At 39.2% G+C, this 17665-nt stretch overlaps 1 protein-coding gene across 2 annotated transcripts in view; it reads right to left on the reverse strand.

The window, feature by feature from the left end:
* The window catches only part of LOC122550628 (ubiquitin carboxyl-terminal hydrolase 35-like), a 92704-nt gene that overhangs the window by 58602 nt on the left and 16437 nt on the right, over positions 1-17665 (reverse strand). For both annotated transcript variants that reach the window (XM_043691674.1, XM_043691673.1), the window contains exons 2-3: positions 15023-15715; positions 7132-7267 (exon numbers count right to left, since the gene is read on the reverse strand). In XM_043691674.1, coding sequence (XP_043547609.1) covers positions 7132-7267; positions 15023-15704 — 818 coding nt within the window. In that variant the 5' untranslated portion in view covers positions 15705-15715. The remainder of the gene's footprint in view (positions 1-7131; positions 7268-15022; positions 15716-17665) is intronic.

Consider the following 17665-nt stretch of genomic DNA (forward strand, 5'->3'; position numbering starts at 1 on the left):
GGTGATGGTCACTGACAAAGATTTCAATCTTGAAAATACATTCAAGAATTGCAAATATCGTTTTGCTGGAAGATCAGAGTAACTTCTAAATTGTTTCACACCACTTCAAAGACTTGAGAAACAAGATCAGGACAAATGAAGGTGTTCATCTGAACAATTCTACAACTGCCTCCTCACAGGGAAGAAATAGCAATGAATTGCAACACTGAACATTGTACTGGTGGTCACGGACTAGGCTAGAACATTTAAGATTTATTAGTTTTAATAAGAGTTATTTACATTTTAAAAGTAACAATGTGGCATTGATAGATACAGTAGAAATGTCTATGCCTCAAGATTAGTAAAGCAGCAATAAGCAAATCATACAGTATAGCTAGCTTAGGTCCCAGATTCCTCTTATCATTTCTGGATGCATTCCAATCCCAACCCTTCATCAATACCTCAGCCAAAAGGGCATATACCATACATAAACATTACAAGGCTGTTTGATCCAAGAGGGCATGACAGCACATTTGGAACTCGCATAAATAAAGTTGGTTGCGTCTGCTGGAACCAATTATTTCAGTCCCAAGACTGAGGAACTCCTCAGGATAGGTTTGGAGGGATATGGGTCGGGTACTGGCAGGTGGGACTAGATTGGGTTGGGATATCTGGTCGGTATGGATGGGTTGGACCGAAGGGTCTGTTTCCGTGCTGTACATCTCTATGACTCTGAGTTACTTTACTTACCTTCCTTTTGAAAGGATTAAAAAGCTTCCGTTAGAATAATCTCTCCTAGGGAAATAAGATACAATTAGTTTAAAAAAAGCAGGAAGATGATTAGCAGGTGCTCACTAGACAAGAGAAAGAATGAAACAATAAAGACAAAGACAATATCAGAAGATACGAGGAAGTCCTGCATGGATGAGAACAATACCTAGTGTATGCATACACCGGAACAAGGAACTGAAGCCACAGATGCTAGTTTAGCATGAGGCTCTATGTTGTACAGTTGAATAATGTCACGCGTATGTGACTACAGGTGTAAGGAACGAGTATGGTACAGTAGTAATCTTCGTTCCTCAGGTTCAGAGGACCTGAATTCATATCCCAGATGTTTGTAATACAACCCTGAACAGCTTGATTTGAAACTCTGAAGGAGGAAATATTTATAACTTTTTAAAAGAGTCTTAGGCTGCTTAAGGCTGGTTCTCCTTTCTTACCCTAAATAAATAAATGCAATCAGTACCACATATTCTGGTTGTCTGGACAGAACCATGAAGGATGTCCAGACAGAACCACAACGTATCTTTGTTTTCTTTTCCAGAAGACAGACAGCAAAGAGTTTCAAGTTCATATGCAGGACAAGTTTTTTTTTAAAAACTATCATTTTAGTATAAGATAGCAGCAAAGTAAGATGTTACAGCCGGAGCTAATCTTCTCCGCCTGTTCTTTTTCCATGCTTTTTTCTCTTTCTTCCTTGCTTTTTTTTCCAACTAATGACTTTGACTTACCCGAGGGGAAATGGAGAAGCTGGTGTTCCCTGGAGCAGCAGCAGGCGCAGGGGAGCGAGCCCTGGAAAAAAATTTAGCATGGAACAGCTGAGAGCCAGTGCGAAGCGGACTGGAGCGAGAACATTTGTTGGTCTGGGGCCTGGCATCTGCATACAGACCATGTGTGGAAGCTACTGCAATGTAATGTTTAAGTGTAATTTGTTTATATGACTATAATGATTATCCTTTTAACTATGCCTTATTTCTGTAAAGTAATTCAACCAGTTTTCTTTTCTGTTCCTCTTTTTGTATCTAAAATGTGTGTGTAGGTATTTGTATCTAAGATGGCGCCATAAGTAGTAACAGTAAAACTTTTCACTGTGCTCCTCTACAACTGTACTTGAACACACGTGACAATAAAGGATATTCTATTCTATCCAAAGGCACAGACATCAACACACAAGCAGTTTCAATTGAAAAAAATTTAAAAAGGAGATTTAAAATAACAGGAGGTTTGCTGGCCTCCCAATACTGTCATGTGAACTTGGAACAACTTTGAGATGCAAATAATCTGAAGGCATTTGGCAAGTTACTTTTGAAAAACTGAGATGACACCTAAGTTGTAAAGAATCAGCATGCTAAAGATGCTAGTGCCTCCAATCAAATTGGAATATTTGAATTCTGTTTTATGAATACTGTAAAAATACGAAAAAGATTTAGACAGGTAAGCTTCTTTGAGACTCAAATACAATTGAATAGTAATAAGAACATGAAGCAAAACAATAAACATATTTGACAACTTTGAATAATTTATCAGGATGCAATTCAATTGAATCTATCAATTTGGGATTATATACAAAGTGAACAAAAAGTATAAATAAGACTAGTATTTATCAACTCTTGTTGGAAATATGCATACAATTATCAAATTCAGTTCTATTTAAAGGTGGTAAAGTGTTAGAACTCTTGCTGATTTTTCATTACTTTTAGTTTATTCTTTTATCAATTTTGGTTTGGAGCTGTGAAATAAAATGACTTTTGTATTCTGGGTAACAGCTTGTGTTGAAAAAAAATACAGACCAAACAAGGTTTTGTTTATTTGAGGCCAGGCCTGGAGGTTAATTGCACATTGGTTCTGATCAGAAGGTTCTGCAGATGTTGTGTCACTGGGCAACAGCATTAAGTTTAAACAGACAGAAGTTGATTATTAACAAAGTCACTGCCTGGGATTTGGTTCCAGCAAGTCTGGAAAAGACTACTTGCTCAAACAGATGACAGATGTTGAATGGTAACTGGGATCTTATGGAGAAGGCTAGAATTTAAACAAGATTTTGGCTGGGTTTTCTGTGGAAAAATAATCTGGCTGTTGATGCTACAGCATTAAGATTTGAAAACTCCCTGCTCACCTCCCATGTCTAGCTCTTGGAGGCTCAGAATAGAAAACGAGGTATTACTGCATACATCTGAGTCAACTGTAAAGGCGACCCTGACTGATTTTCTGAAGATGTCAATCAAAAACTTATCATTTATTCCTATGGAACAATGCATAGTGGAAACCACTTAAGCCATCTGGCCAGTTCTGTTCTTTTCTTTTATTTATGGCTGTATTGTGTTTGTCTGTCTATATTCAGCCTCACAAAGAAGACAAAGACTTTTCAGTTTATAACATAAATCAATTAGATTACTTTGTTTAATTTTGCTCTACCAAAGCTATTGTCTTGTTAGTTAATTGCCAGATCTTTTGTATAAGCTACAGATTGACATCTGCAATTGATCATTCACAAAGTCTGCAATTGGTAACTTTAAACATCTGATTAGGAACCGTTGGGGTAAACTTCAGAGTTTTTGAAGGTTTTAATTTTACTGTTTTGAAAATAAGTAGCAATGTTGATTTGGCTTGGCTGTCAATCTCCATTTTGTTACTAGAGTCAGGCCACCACCCAAAACAGAAGGGCCATAGCTGGAGAGAGGAAGAATGGCTATCTTTCGATAAGGTCACAAGAGTCAAGAATGGCTTTATGTTGGAGAACCATGTAAGAATACAAATGAATCTGAAGTAACTAACACTGTAGCAAATCAGTTCAAAACGAGTTGGCTCAAAGAATGGAAGTATGTTGCAAATTTTGGTGTGGCCAGTAAAATGAGATAACATTTTTAAATCAGCAAGGCACGCACTCAGCCATTTGAGAAATTGATTAAAACAAAAGGATAGAATTAAAATACATTCATTTATTCAATTTAACAAGTCCAAACAGATGGGACAAAGTATGGCATGGAACAACATTGGTGGTTTGGTGCAACAGTGGAAGACAGCCAATTGGGTACCCCCTCGAGGTAAACAGTTGAAGGAAACACAATCAAGTTAATGATGTCGCCATAGCATTGAACACAGGGATCTCAGTCGTGAATTCAATTCATTTGGTAATAGAGGATCAAAAGATCCATATTTTATAGAGTCATAGTGATGTACAGCACGGAAACAGACCCTTCAGTCCAATTTTAAGTTCTCAATTTAAGAAAACTGTGGTAAATAGGCAAGGGATCCAGGACAAACAGCTTGACACAGACAAGACCTGAGATAGGTAATTTGGTGCTTGACAACTGTCCAAAGAATCATACATAAATAGCTTGATTAATATGTACAACAAGTTCTCAGATGATGCAGTGAAGAATGATGTCGAACAGACATAGGAAACTGAGACAAGTTCATGAGGGAGAGATGCTTGTGAATAACAAACACGCATTTGTTTAACCTGTAATGTCCCAAACAGCATGGAATGTTACATGTGTTAAATACATTGTCATTATTATACCAGGGTCAATGCCTACTAAGAGATTATTCAGTGTGGAGAATATTCAGGTAATTAGGGGGAATTAACGTATAAGGGATCGTAATATGCAGAGACAGAAGGTAATGTGATAGATATTACATGAATGCGGTGCAGAAATACCTTCAGAAGTGTGTTACATCCAATATATGAGAAGAAGCAAAGAGCGGGTTTAATGCAGCAGTCAGTTGTTTGATAGAAGCTATATAGAATGCAGTGGAGCCAACCCACATTGCGCATGCAGGCTTAGGGAGATATTGCATTACCTCATCCCAAGAAGCAAGAACAACACGAATAATGGGAACAATTAATTTTGTCATTTAACCAGCCATGCAGAATGCGCATATCTATGGGTACTAGCTCAGGTGGAAAGACAGAACTGTTGGAAAGCTATAGGAGACCTCACTTTCTCCTATAGGAGAGAAATGCCTAACGTATAAACCAAGCAAGGCAATAAGGAAAACTGGACAGTATCTGAGCTAGTCCTCGGTTACAATAATTCCACTGTTGCCAAATATTTTCCAGTTATTCAAGTTACAGCCCAGCAACTGTACAGAACATATAACACACAGCAGGAACAAGCTAGGGCACTTGATAATGTCAAGCAGGGAGGACGTATGCAATTGGGAATTGGATGTACAACTCAACCAAAAGATTAGGATCAACTCCAATGTTTTGGTTATTGTCCCATTAATACTAGCTCTATACTTAACATATTTGGTTTACTGCACCACAAGGGCATACAGAGGATGGTGAGTATGGGATAGAGGAAATGCGATGGCTTGACAGTTAAGCCAACAGCCGCACTACAGGGTCAATATGTACATATGGCAGAGTGAAGTAGCTTAACAATCGTAAGCTTGATACCTGGCTGGTAGCGATGGGTGAAGGAGCACAAAGGGAAAACAAAAGGGTGAAACAGTTTCAGTTAGAAGTATATTTTTGTAAAGAAAAATGCAAGCAGTAAATAACAGAACTGAAAATGAACAGATATAATCTCAAAAGGATAAGGAACGAAATAAATCAAAGTCAGCAAATGAGGAGCCTTTCACGGATGAGAACAATACCTGGTACACGCACTTATCTCTCAGCCCTCTTGGGCCTCCCCCACATTCCCGATGAAGTGTTTATGCTAGAATCATCAACTCTCCTGCTCCTTGAATGCTGCGTGACCGGCTGTGCTTTTCTAGCACCACACTTATTAAACAAGGAACTGAAGCCAATGACCACTGTTGAGCAGATCATTCTATGTTGTGGAATTACCCAAGGCTGGTTCTTCCTTTGTATATCTAAATAAGCAATCATACTGTGTACTGGAATCTGCTGGTGACTCATCAAGTCACACCACTGCACATCATGTTAGATGTGAGGACATTGCTAGTGATGGCAGAGTGTTCAATACAACTCAATTTATCACCTGAAGCACAATACAGAAATGGCAGCGAGACCCATACAACATCCAGGTTTGGGTTGATAAATGATGCTGATATCTATTTTGTTGTAGACAGGCAGGAGGCTGGAAGAATACAGCAAGCCCGGCAGCATCAGGAAGTGGAGAAGTCAACATTTCAGGTGTTATCCTTCTTCAGGACAGGGGTGGGTGTCGGGGGAGCTGCAGATAAAGGGGGTGGAAGGGGGAGGGTGGTGAAGTGGGGATAGGTGATGACAGGTGGAGGCTCACCTGCCTCTCGCCCAACCTAGTTTACTGTATCTGGTGCTCCCAAAGTGGTCTTCTCTACATTGGGGAGATGAAACGCAAATCTAGGGAATGGTTCACCAAACATCTCTGCCAGGCCTGCAGGGGCTGGCCGGACCTCCCAGCCATTGCCCATTTTAATTACCCTTCCTGTTCTTTTCCGACATGACCATCCTTGGCCTCCTCCACCGCCACAACAAGTGAAACCGAAAATTGGAGGAACATCACCTCATCTTCTGCTTGGGCAGCCTACAGCCTGGAAGACTCAACATCGAGTTCTCCAATTTCAAATAACTTCCCTTCCTCTTGTCCCCTGACTCCCTTCCTGTCCCCTCCCATCCACTCCTCTCTGTAACCAACCTGACTCATTCCTCCCATTGACCAACCAGGTGATACCCTCTACTTGTCTTCACCTATCCCCACTTCACCACCCTGCCCACGCCAACCCCTTTATCTGCAGCTCCCCCTACACCCATCCCCACCCAAAATATTGACTTCTCCACTTCCTGATGCTGCCAGGCTTGCTGTGTTCTTCCTGCCTCCTGCCTGTCTACTTTGGATTCCAGCTTTTGCAGTTTTTTTTTTAATTCTGATATCTATTCTGTTAACACATTATGTCTGGTAGAAAACAGATAGACATGGCTGCACAATGGTAGCCTTTTTCATATACTGAAACATCTTCAGTGAATTTAGCTTCTCACTGCAATTTCTACTTTCCTGCTGAAATGATGAACCAATAATTTAACCCAATAATGAATAAACCAAGACATTCAAAATCTGCATGGTAATTGACTTCCCATCGTTTTACTCCCCCAGATTCTTAATTTCCACAATATTTCTTATTCGACCCCGCTTAATTTCCATACAACATCCTGGCCAAGAAGTGAGCGTTATACTTCAAGCCTCCCTGGGATAGCGTGCCTCTAACTTGTGAGCAAACAATAAAGGAAAGGGCTTGTTCTTTGTTTAGTGTCTTTTCTATGAAATCACAAAGTCACCGTGCAGCAATGGAAAATTCAGGGCCCAAAGGTTTGAGCACAATGCTGTATCACGTTAGTAAAGATCCGACACATGATCCTGCAACATAATTATGTCTTAGTTTTAAAATGATCTCAACAATCCAGAGAAACCTTACTTGGTTAAAGCAGTCATCAGCTCTTTATCTGTAATGGAGTCGTCATTGGTCAAGTTTCGAATGACCCCATCCATGAGTTCCAACGGAACATACTGGATGACTGTGGCCAGTGCATTTGATGGTCCCTCAGATCCTTCTGCAAAAGATTAGTAAACATCAACTAAAATAAAGTTCTTTGAAAAAGTATTCGGAGTCAAGCTTTTAGCATAATCATATTAAAGCAGCGTTTCCTGAAAATTCAACATGTTTTCTTTCTGGATCTGAAATTATAACTCATCATAACAGCATATCTTAAGTAGGCTCCCAATTTGTTTCAGGACAGAGCACTGTAAAACATTCAAATCATTAAACCAATGCCATTGTATTTGGCCTACTTTGTTCCTTAGTCAATTTCCTGCTGTGCTGTTGCAGGTAATGCAAAGTTATTTCTAACTAAATAGAATTTTTGTAACTAATATCTTAAGAATTCTTATACTCCACAACCACCTGATGAAGGAGCAGTGCTCCAAAAGCTAGTGCTTCCAAATAAACCTGTTGGACTATAACCTGGTGTTGTGTGATTTTTAACTTAATATTCTCACATCTTCACTTTGCATTATCTGTAAATCACAACAAAACAAACATCCATCTAACTTCTTCACCCACACGACAAAAGGACATATACAGTCAGAAATAAGTATCCTAAAACTTTGTGTACATTAAACTGCTCACGATTCATCAATTGGTCCTATTTCTTCAAAGCACTTAAACTCAGCAAACCCGTACCATATCACTACAGTAGTTCTAATTTTCCAATAAAAGAAAACAATCTCTCTCCAATTAATGAAATGCAGGATATACATATCCAAGTGACATTACCTGTAAACCAGATCTAGTTCAAGTGAACTGCATTTTTAGATGTCATTAGAACAGACTAACATTTTGGAGTATGTTAATACAGTATAAGAAACTTCTTTACACAGACTTACAAAACCTAACAAGAAATTATTAGCTAATATTGGCTTCAAGTTATTTAGCAATAGGGTGAAGAATGCAGAAATGCAGCACTTCAAGTTCTCCATTACATAAGCATCTGCTCAGTTTATTTTCACCCAGCTGAGATTTTGAACACATTAGGGACTATAGAAAAAAAAATCTGCAACTATCCTACTAATTAGCCATACTTGGCATTTCATGACTCCAGACTAATTTACAGAAGAATTCACTAAATTATCTCTGGCTCATATGAGTAACACAAAGGAAAGTGGCACAGCATCTGCAATGTTCCCAGGAATGCGGTATTTGTTATGATCCTAAGGATGGCATTATTTTAATAAGATAGATCCCAGGAGAAATGTGCCTTGATAGATCATTAGTTTTATTTTTAATTTTGTTTACCATGAACCTCTTTACAAGAGGATACTAATGTACTTCAATCAAAGAGCACAGCATTTATTGAATATAGGCAAAACAAGTCTTATTATGCTACATAAAAACAAATAGAATCTCATTATATCTCAAATTGACACATCCATTTTATCCCAGCAATAATTTTACAGACACTCAGATCTAACTGAAAGATTTCCCAGATCTCCAAACTAAAACTTTCTTGCTTAGATGTAATGAATTTCATTTCAGCAAACTTCTGCGCATTCATTTGATTCTACTTTCTTCAGTTAACATCTCTTACAGAAACCTTGAAAACCTGCATCATCATCTCTGGCTTGCTGGTCATTCAACTGAAAACTGCATGACGCCCTGCAAAGGTGCTTACACTCTATGTTCAAAATGATTTTATGACCTTAAGAGACAGTCAGACTTTCATAGAAATGTAAAACTAAAATTTATCTTTGCTGCATTTTATCAGTCAAGTTCTCAAATTATTATAGAAATCTTCAGAACATACTTACCTAATAACACTTGATAAATATGGAAATTTCTACAAAAATAATAAATATGCAACTTAGAAACAATAGAGATGCAATGGTTTTTGTACAAGTCAAGATTGATTGATTGATTGATTGATTGATTGGTGTCTCTATTATATTTCACCTCGGCAAGCATGCTAGAAATAAAGTCACACTATTTCCACAGTCTTCACAACAGATAATGATGTTATAGAAGTACTCAAAATTCCACTATTTACTTGCCTTTTAAACCCAAGTTGACAGAAAGCACAGACCAGTTTTCCGTAGTTAATGAGAATGACCATTTATTATGCATAGAGAAATTTTAGCTATATGAATTGGTGACATATAACACTACTCATTAAAACTCTAACCCCCTTACAAAACTCCCCCTACACATACATACAGATATTCTCAGAAACAAAACAAAAAAATTTATGAGTGTTAAGGGAAGAAGCAAAGACTAGGAAGACAGTTCAATGGCCCCTGTCCACAGGTTCACTTAGATTATTCTTTTGGCATTTCTGGACTTGCTGCTCATCGATCTTCCTTTCCTATGTACTTTCACTCGCTTGCAGGAGGCACAGGGTAACTGGTCCACACTTATAAAGTATCTGACTTATTGGTTTAAAAGCACAGGTCACAGTAACTAAAGGGAAAATAAACTAGCATTCCTCATGTTTGTTTTTTTTTCATTTCAGAGAAAAGGGCAACTCTTTGCTTCTGTGTTCCAATGGCATCTGATCAAACATTTAAATCTACAAGCTGGTCAGCTACCTCAGACCCAATCTCAGTTGCTGGCAGGCAAAAGGTCATCATCATCAACAACCGGTTCTAACTCAACAGACCAATCAGCTACTTGTTGTTGGCCAAATCTCTTTCATACACACTCTCCGATTCCAATTCATCTTCAGTGACTTTTCCCATTGACTGGACAAACAGCAATCTAAAGAGGTGTCACAATGAGTGTCTGGCAACTCACTTTTAAAAAGTCCAGTAAACCCTTTGCATAATCCTTATTTCTTAAAACCATGCTTTCCCCATTTCATTCCATAATCAAAAACACAGGAAAATTACATATCCAGTCATTACACTTCCAATGTACTGCTCCAGAAGAATGAGAAACCATCCAATTCCTTTAAAGGATGTCAAGTCAGAACCAGCCAACCTGGTATCAAAAAGATGTTTTTTAAAAACTCAGCTAAGTGCTGTCCAAGTGGCTGAAAGAATGATCTGACTACGTCAGTGAAAGCAAACTCGATGCTAAGTCCAGTGGCATATCAAATGCCCATTTCGTTGTGTTACTATAATGGAACAAATTGCACCCTAGTAATGTCACAGGTCATTTAGGATCTTGACTGTTGAAGATATGAACTGGTTTCCTTATCAATAGGAGGACATGGACACAGAACTCCTGCTGCAGCATAAACACCAAACAGGTACTTCAACAAAATCATCACTGATACTGCAAACTAATTTAAACATCAAACTGCCTTATGATCCCTGATGAGATTACATGAATTGAGATGAAGAGTAAAGATGAACTCTTCCTTTACAAGTACATGTAGGTTGAGATTCCAGGTACTTAGCAAGAGAATAAGGCCACGGTAGATTTGCAAACATCTGTGGATATTTGTAAACGTGGGATAGTCGGCATTTTGTCCCAAGATTGATCATACCTGGCATATTGGAAGATAGTGGAAGCTGTTGGAGGTCAATCACCTCAGCTCCAGGACATCTCTGCAGGAGTTGCTCATGATATATTCACGGACAAATGTGCCTTCTTTAGTGAGCGGCACGGTGGCACAGTGGTTAGCATTGCTGCCTCACAGTGCCAGAGACCTGGGTTCAATTCCCGCCTCAGGCGACTCTCTGTATGGAGTTTGCACGTTCTCCCAGTGTCTGCGTGGGTTTCCTCCCACAATCCAAAAATGTGCAGGTTAGGTGAATTGGCCATGCTAAATTGCCCATAGTGTTAGGTGAAGGGGTAAATGTAGGGGAATGGATCTGGGTGGGTTGCGCTTCGGCGGGTTGGTGTGGACTTGTTGGGCCGAAGGGCCTGTTTCCATACTGTAAGCAATCTAATCTAATCCAAAATGTCCTCGGCTCAACCACCTTCAGCTGCTTTAATGACTTTAATTTGAAGTTCACTGATGACTGGACAATGTTCAGCACCATCCAAGACTCCTCAAATAGTGAAGCTGTTCATGGTCAGATGGAACAAGGTCTGGACGATAAGTGACAAGTGACATTCGCATCATCTCATATAAGAGACAACCTAACCACTGACTCTTGACATTTAATGGTGTTACCATCACTGAACTCCCCCACTATCTCCATCGTGGGGATTACGGTTGACCAGAAAATTAACTGAACTCACCAATTAAATAATGGCTACAAGAGCAGGTCAGAGGCTAGGAATACTGTGGTAAGTAACTCTTCCTAGACTCCCCAAAGCCTGTCCACCATGATGAGGCATAATTCAGATGTGTAATGGAACACTGCCCAGTTGCTTGGTTGAGTATAGCTCCATCAACACTCGAAGCTCAACATTGTCTAAGGTAAAGCAGCCTGTTTGATTGGCACCACATCCACAAATATCCAACCCTTCCACCATCGACATACAGTAGCAGCAGTATATATTATCTACTGGACACACTGCAGAAAGGCACCAAAAGATCCTTGGACAGCACCTTCCTAACCCACAACCACTTCCATCTATAAGGACAAGGGCAGCAGATACACGATAACACCACCACCACCTCCAAGTTCCCCTCCAAGCCACCCACCATCCTGGCTTGGAAACATATCCTCATTCCTTCAGTGTTGCTGGGTGAAATTTCTTGAATTCCCTTCCTAAAGGCATTGTAGGTCTACCAACAACACAAGGACTGCAGAGATTCAAGAAGGCAGCTCACCACAACCATCTTCTCAAGGCAATGAGGAGTGCACAGCCAGTGACACTCATCTCATGAAGTGTTAAGTATATAAACCTCTCTGCTTTCTGAATCCACGACACAGATGAAGTGAGAACTTGGATTAATCTTTTACTTTTGTGATGATGACGAGAGTAGCGGGGCTAGACTATCAGTGCACTTTCTCAAGTTGATCATAAAATCAAAATGAAAGCAAACTAGAATCCATGCTTCATTCCCACAAAGTCATAATACTAAAAATATAAATTGTTAAGTTAGCTAAATTTCTGGTGTTTTTTTTTAATGCAAGAGAGTTGTGGTTAAGGCCCATATCATGGTAGACAAGCAGGAAGCTAGAAGAACACAGCAGGCCAGGCAGCATCAGGTGGTGGTGAAGTCAACATTTTGGGTGTAACCCTTCTTCAGGACTTGGGGTGGGTGTAAAGGGAGCTGCAGATTAATGGGGTGGCAGGGGTAGGGTGGTGAAATGGTGATAGATGAAGACAGGTAGAGGGTATGACCTGCTTGGTCAATGGGAGGAATGAATCTAGTTGGTGGCAGGAGGGAGTGGAAGGGAGAAGGGGGGGGGGGGCTTGGAAGGGAGTCAGGGGACAGGAAGGGAAGTTGTTTGAAATTGGAGAACTCAATGTTGAATCCTCCAGACTATAAGGCTGCCGAGATGGAAGATGAAATTTTGTTCCTTCAATTCGCGGTTTGGTTCGTTGTGACAATGGATGGGTCATGTCGGAAAGGGAGTGGGAAGGGGAATTAAAATGGATGGTGACTGGGAGGTCCAGTTGGCCTCTACAAGCCCGGCTGAGATGCTCCCCAAAGTATTCCCCAAGTTTACATTTGATCTCACCAATGTAAAGACGACCACATCGGGAGCACCTGACTTTTTTGTGTCTAACCAAAGTCATGGCTGAGGTTCTAATACAAAGCAATGCTCCCTACAATACTGACGTGGTGATGCATTTCCAAGATGCTAGTACTTCACAAGATTTAAATTGATGTTATACCTGCCTGTTTTGGGGGTCAAGTAGAAACAGCCCATACAGCAATGAAACAAAAAAACAAGGCTTTCAGTAGCCTGGCAAAAGTTATTCCTCAAGGAAACATAACCAAACGGACTTATGATTGTCATAGGTGAAATATTCATGCATTGAAAGGAGTGATGGCAGTTTGGAAACATGATACTGGCCAACCATAGCATCAAACATTTCCCGGTATATTTAGATACTTTATTTGGGAAGGATATTTAGTTGTATAATCTAAACTAGATCTCTTACAGATACAACTTCATAAAAAAGCAAATATTATCAAACAGCTTGCATTTATGTAGTGCATTTAATGTAATGAATCATCCCAAAGTTCATAACAGGAGCATAATCAAACAAAACTTCACACATGACAAAGAAAACATTAAGACATCCAGCTTGGTCAAGAGACCACTTTTAAGGAGAACATTTGAGTTAAGAAAACAGACAGTTTTGGAAGAAATGTCCAGAACCTAGGGCGGGGGCAGCTAAGGCACAGGAATAAACAAAAGCTGTAGGAAGACATAGCTAAATTAGACATAACCTAGATCTGGACAATCAGGATAGTACAAAGGCAGGGAGGAGAAATGCCAGAGATTTGAACAGGACAACAATCATAAATTGGAGACACTGGTGGACTAGAGCCATTTGAATAAATGGGATGTCAGTGGGACAGTGCTGTCACTGGGTCAAAATCCTGGAACCACCTCCTGAACAACACTCAAGTATGTGCACCACATGGATTGTTGCAGCTCATGACAGCTCACCAGTAATTTCTCATAGGAAAAGAGAATAGCAATAAAGTCTGGCATTACCAGCAATAATCCATTGTGTGAGGAATGTTTTTAAAAATTTCAGATCAACATTATGAGGGTTTCAATAGCACATAATCTGGGGCATAGATAGGTTAACTTAGAGAGGGAGAAGTGGACAGTCAGAGACAATGAAGTTACAAATTTAGTTCAGAGTTTAGTTCAATACTAGACTGTGAAAATTTCCAGGGTAGAATCAGTAACAAGGTAATAGTTATGGACAAGGTAATAGTCATAGGTAATTGCTTCATCTTCAAAATAGAAGCCAGCCCAAGAATAAATCCTTCAGAGAACTGAGGTGATGATGAAAGAAAGTGCAACTGCAGGAGATTCTTTGTTTACAAGAACTAGTTCAGCGTCGTCCCACTCATCTAGACAAAAGAGAAGAATTGGCAGAGGTGGATCTTGACAACTGTGTCAGAGGGAAAAATCAGGCATGGATCTTTCACATGACTGATAACAGCATATTTTGTTTAATCACAAGTTAAATGTTCTCTAAACTAGGCTGCCAACATAAAATTGAATGACGGAAAATAAGTTATTTTGCTCATAAACATCCAATCAAAAACCTTTGATTTAATAAACACTTCAAACGAGTGTAAAATGTACTCACTACTGAAGACTATCAAAATATGGTGCAAATGGTTTTTATTCTTTTTAACAAAAAAGTGAAGCCTGCATTTAGGACTACCCCTCTTTCCCCCAGCATTTTGCATGCATGTATACCCACCACATCTACTCCCTTCAGCAGTGCACATTCATAAATATGGTAAAAATGTACTGAAAAAGAGCAAAATGGTAACAAGAGGCCAAAATAATAATTTCAATGAAGCTGCTTCAGAACAAAAATGCGCACTCATGATCTAAGGTATTAATGTTAAATGCAAGAGCAGAGAGTAACTCAAATGTTCATTAGCACACTGAAATGCCCTTGCAAACGTATGAAGAGCTTCTACATGTAGATTTGAACCAATCTCAGGTAAAGTAATCAATAGCAATAATTCATCATACAACACTGCCTGAACAAGTCTCAGTTTTTTTGGCATATCATAGCATACAAACATCCAAGTTCTCCCACAAAACAGAGCAGAAAGAAAGTAGATAAAAACCTACAAATTTAAGAAACATTTTAACTTTTGGATGATTCCCAACATCCTGAAGATAGCTTGGTTCACAAAAGGTTTGAAGGTAAAAAAATAAACATCTAATAATCATTTCAGATACAAAGCATTTTTCCTTACCTGTTGATGAAATAACAGTAAACAGTTCCCGCAAGGATGGAATAATGGCTGCAGTTTGAGTTTGCCAGATTCTCTGTAACAAGCTGCTTACTTTATTTACTTGATCCAAGAATTCCACTATTTCATCTTCCTCTTCTGATCCATTCTGAAACTGTCCTATGCTTCTAACAAGTTGCTGGCAGAATACCACTTGAAACTTCCCAGTGGGAATACATTGGGGATATTCAACAATAAGTTTACTAATGCTGGCACATAGCTTTGATCCAGGTTTCTCACACACTATTCGGAGAAGTTCAATTTGGAGGACATGAAATACTTCATCAGCAGAAGAATTGTCTTGAACATACTTCAATCCGAGTTGAATGTACTCAATAATACCAACACTCCTTCTGTTCAATGTTCCATAACCATCTTGCATCAGTTTCAAGATAAGCTTCGCATCAAAATAAATCTCGAACTCTGAAATGTGGTTCAGAGCATAGGCCTCTAGAACTTCTTTGCCCACATCCTTTTTGAATTTTGTATCACCCAACAGAATAAGATTTGTAGATAACTCAAACATAGCCCAACACTGTTTACTGTCGAGAGGTTGCTTCGCTGCCTCTAAAATACGTCTCACAAAGCTATGTTTTACTGAAGCTGGATGTTGGGACAACAGCATGGCTTCTAATATCTTGTCCATGTCTTTGGAATCTAAAAAAAAATTGCATTAATTCCATTAAGTCACATGTTATGCACACATTATTTATGAATAATTATTTGGTAATAGAGTTCAAGTATTGATCAAAAAAGACATTTTGTCAAAACACTTCATCTTGTATTAATATATGCAGCTTCCAGTAAATGCAAATTGAACAAAGTCATGTTCTTTGCAGACACAAAGAACATGTACATGCACAGTGCCTGCTTCAGTTTAACAAAATAGGTGACCACCTTTTACTTGTTCATTTCTCAAGGCTGTGCACTGACCAACCATAATTAAATGCTTAGGTTAAAAATATTTTTCATGAACCTGCTCATGAGTATTATGAAGTACGTCTGGAACAGGTGAGACCTGAACATAGATAGCAATGCAAATATTACACCACAAGATCTCTTAATGCCTGCTTTAAAAGTTAATCTCTGCCTATTAACTATCAAATCAGCAGTAACAGATGCATTCCTCATGGCTATGCCTCTACCACTTGCTAATTAATCTGCATTCTCCTCTTATACCAAGTAGATGTTGGTTTTCTCCACGAATTTATAGTCTTGTGAAAATGTCCAGATGAATGCAAGATGAAAAGTTTGGACAAAATTAGAGTATTTTCAGCAATATTCAAAATTATTTATTGATGAAAGCACTAATATTTTGAAGTTACTAAAAACTACTAAAATAAATTAAGTCATTTAACTGCCAAATACATACAAAAAGGCATGTGTAAAAGAAAGTGCATTACATTGCTTGACTAGGTACAAAAATCAATAATTTAAATTCAGCACAGAGTTTTAAAATCTATGCTGCTGACACTAAACTTTACCTGACTTCCATTTCTCTCGATGACTCCTCTATTGCTGAATTATTTGATAGCTTATCTGACATCCAGTAAAGGAGGAACACAAATTTCCTCCAATTAATTACTGGGGAGAATGGCACGATTGATTTCAGTCACTGCTCCAAAATCTGTACCCGAGCACTGACTCTATCCCTCTTCCTATCAATTGTCAGCAGTTTGTAACTTTGGCATCACTGATTAAAATGACTCCCGAACCACTTATTCACAGCATCATTACCACCACCTAATTCTTTCACCTTGCATTACCTGACTTTGCCATTGCTTCAGCCATCTGGTGGATAAACCCTCATTCATGACGTTGCTACTCTAGACTTGCTCGTTCTAACGCACATCTGACTAGCCTTGCACAATTTAGTTTCTGTAAACTTAAGGCCATCCATGTACTTCCTTGCATCATATCCTGTTCCCTATCACTGCTGTGCTTGCTGAATTACATCAGCCTCTGATCAAGCTATGCCTCAAATGTTGATAATTTTCATCCTAGGTTTCTCTAATCACCCAATTTTCTCAATACTACAAAATATTTGCATCCGTTTAATTATAGCTTCAAGCATTCGTCCATTGTAAATTTTCCACTGTTGGTGACTGTGCCGTCAGCTGCCTATGCCCTAAATTCTAGAATTCCATCTCTAAGTCTCCAAAGCTCTATTCCTTCCCTTTGTATAGTCTTACAAATCCACATTTACGACCAAGCTTTTGGTCAGCTATGCCAATCATACTATATGTAAATAAGTTTTACAATATTTCTGTGAATTAACTTAGGATACTTTATCTTCAAGGTGTTATACACATTCATGTTGTTTCCTTTTCAATGCTTCAAAAATATTGCATGCACGGTGGCACAGTGGTTAGCACTGCTGCCTCACAGCGCCAGAGACCCAGGTTCAATTCCCGCCTCAGGGGACTGTCTGGGTGGAGTTCACACATTCTCCCCGTGTCTGCGTGGGTTTCCTCCAGGTGCTCTGGTTTCCTCCCACAGTCCAAAAAGGTGCGGGTTAGGTGCGGGCCATGCTAAATTGCCTGTAGTGTTAGGTGCAGGGGTAAATGTAGACAAATGGGTCTGGTTGAGTGCACTTCGGCGGGTAGG

The sequence above is a fragment of the Chiloscyllium plagiosum genome, chromosome 6 (genome assembly GCF_004010195.1).
Source record: "Chiloscyllium plagiosum isolate BGI_BamShark_2017 chromosome 6, ASM401019v2, whole genome shotgun sequence".
NCBI classification, from domain to species: Eukaryota; Metazoa; Chordata; class Chondrichthyes; order Orectolobiformes; family Hemiscylliidae; genus Chiloscyllium; species Chiloscyllium plagiosum.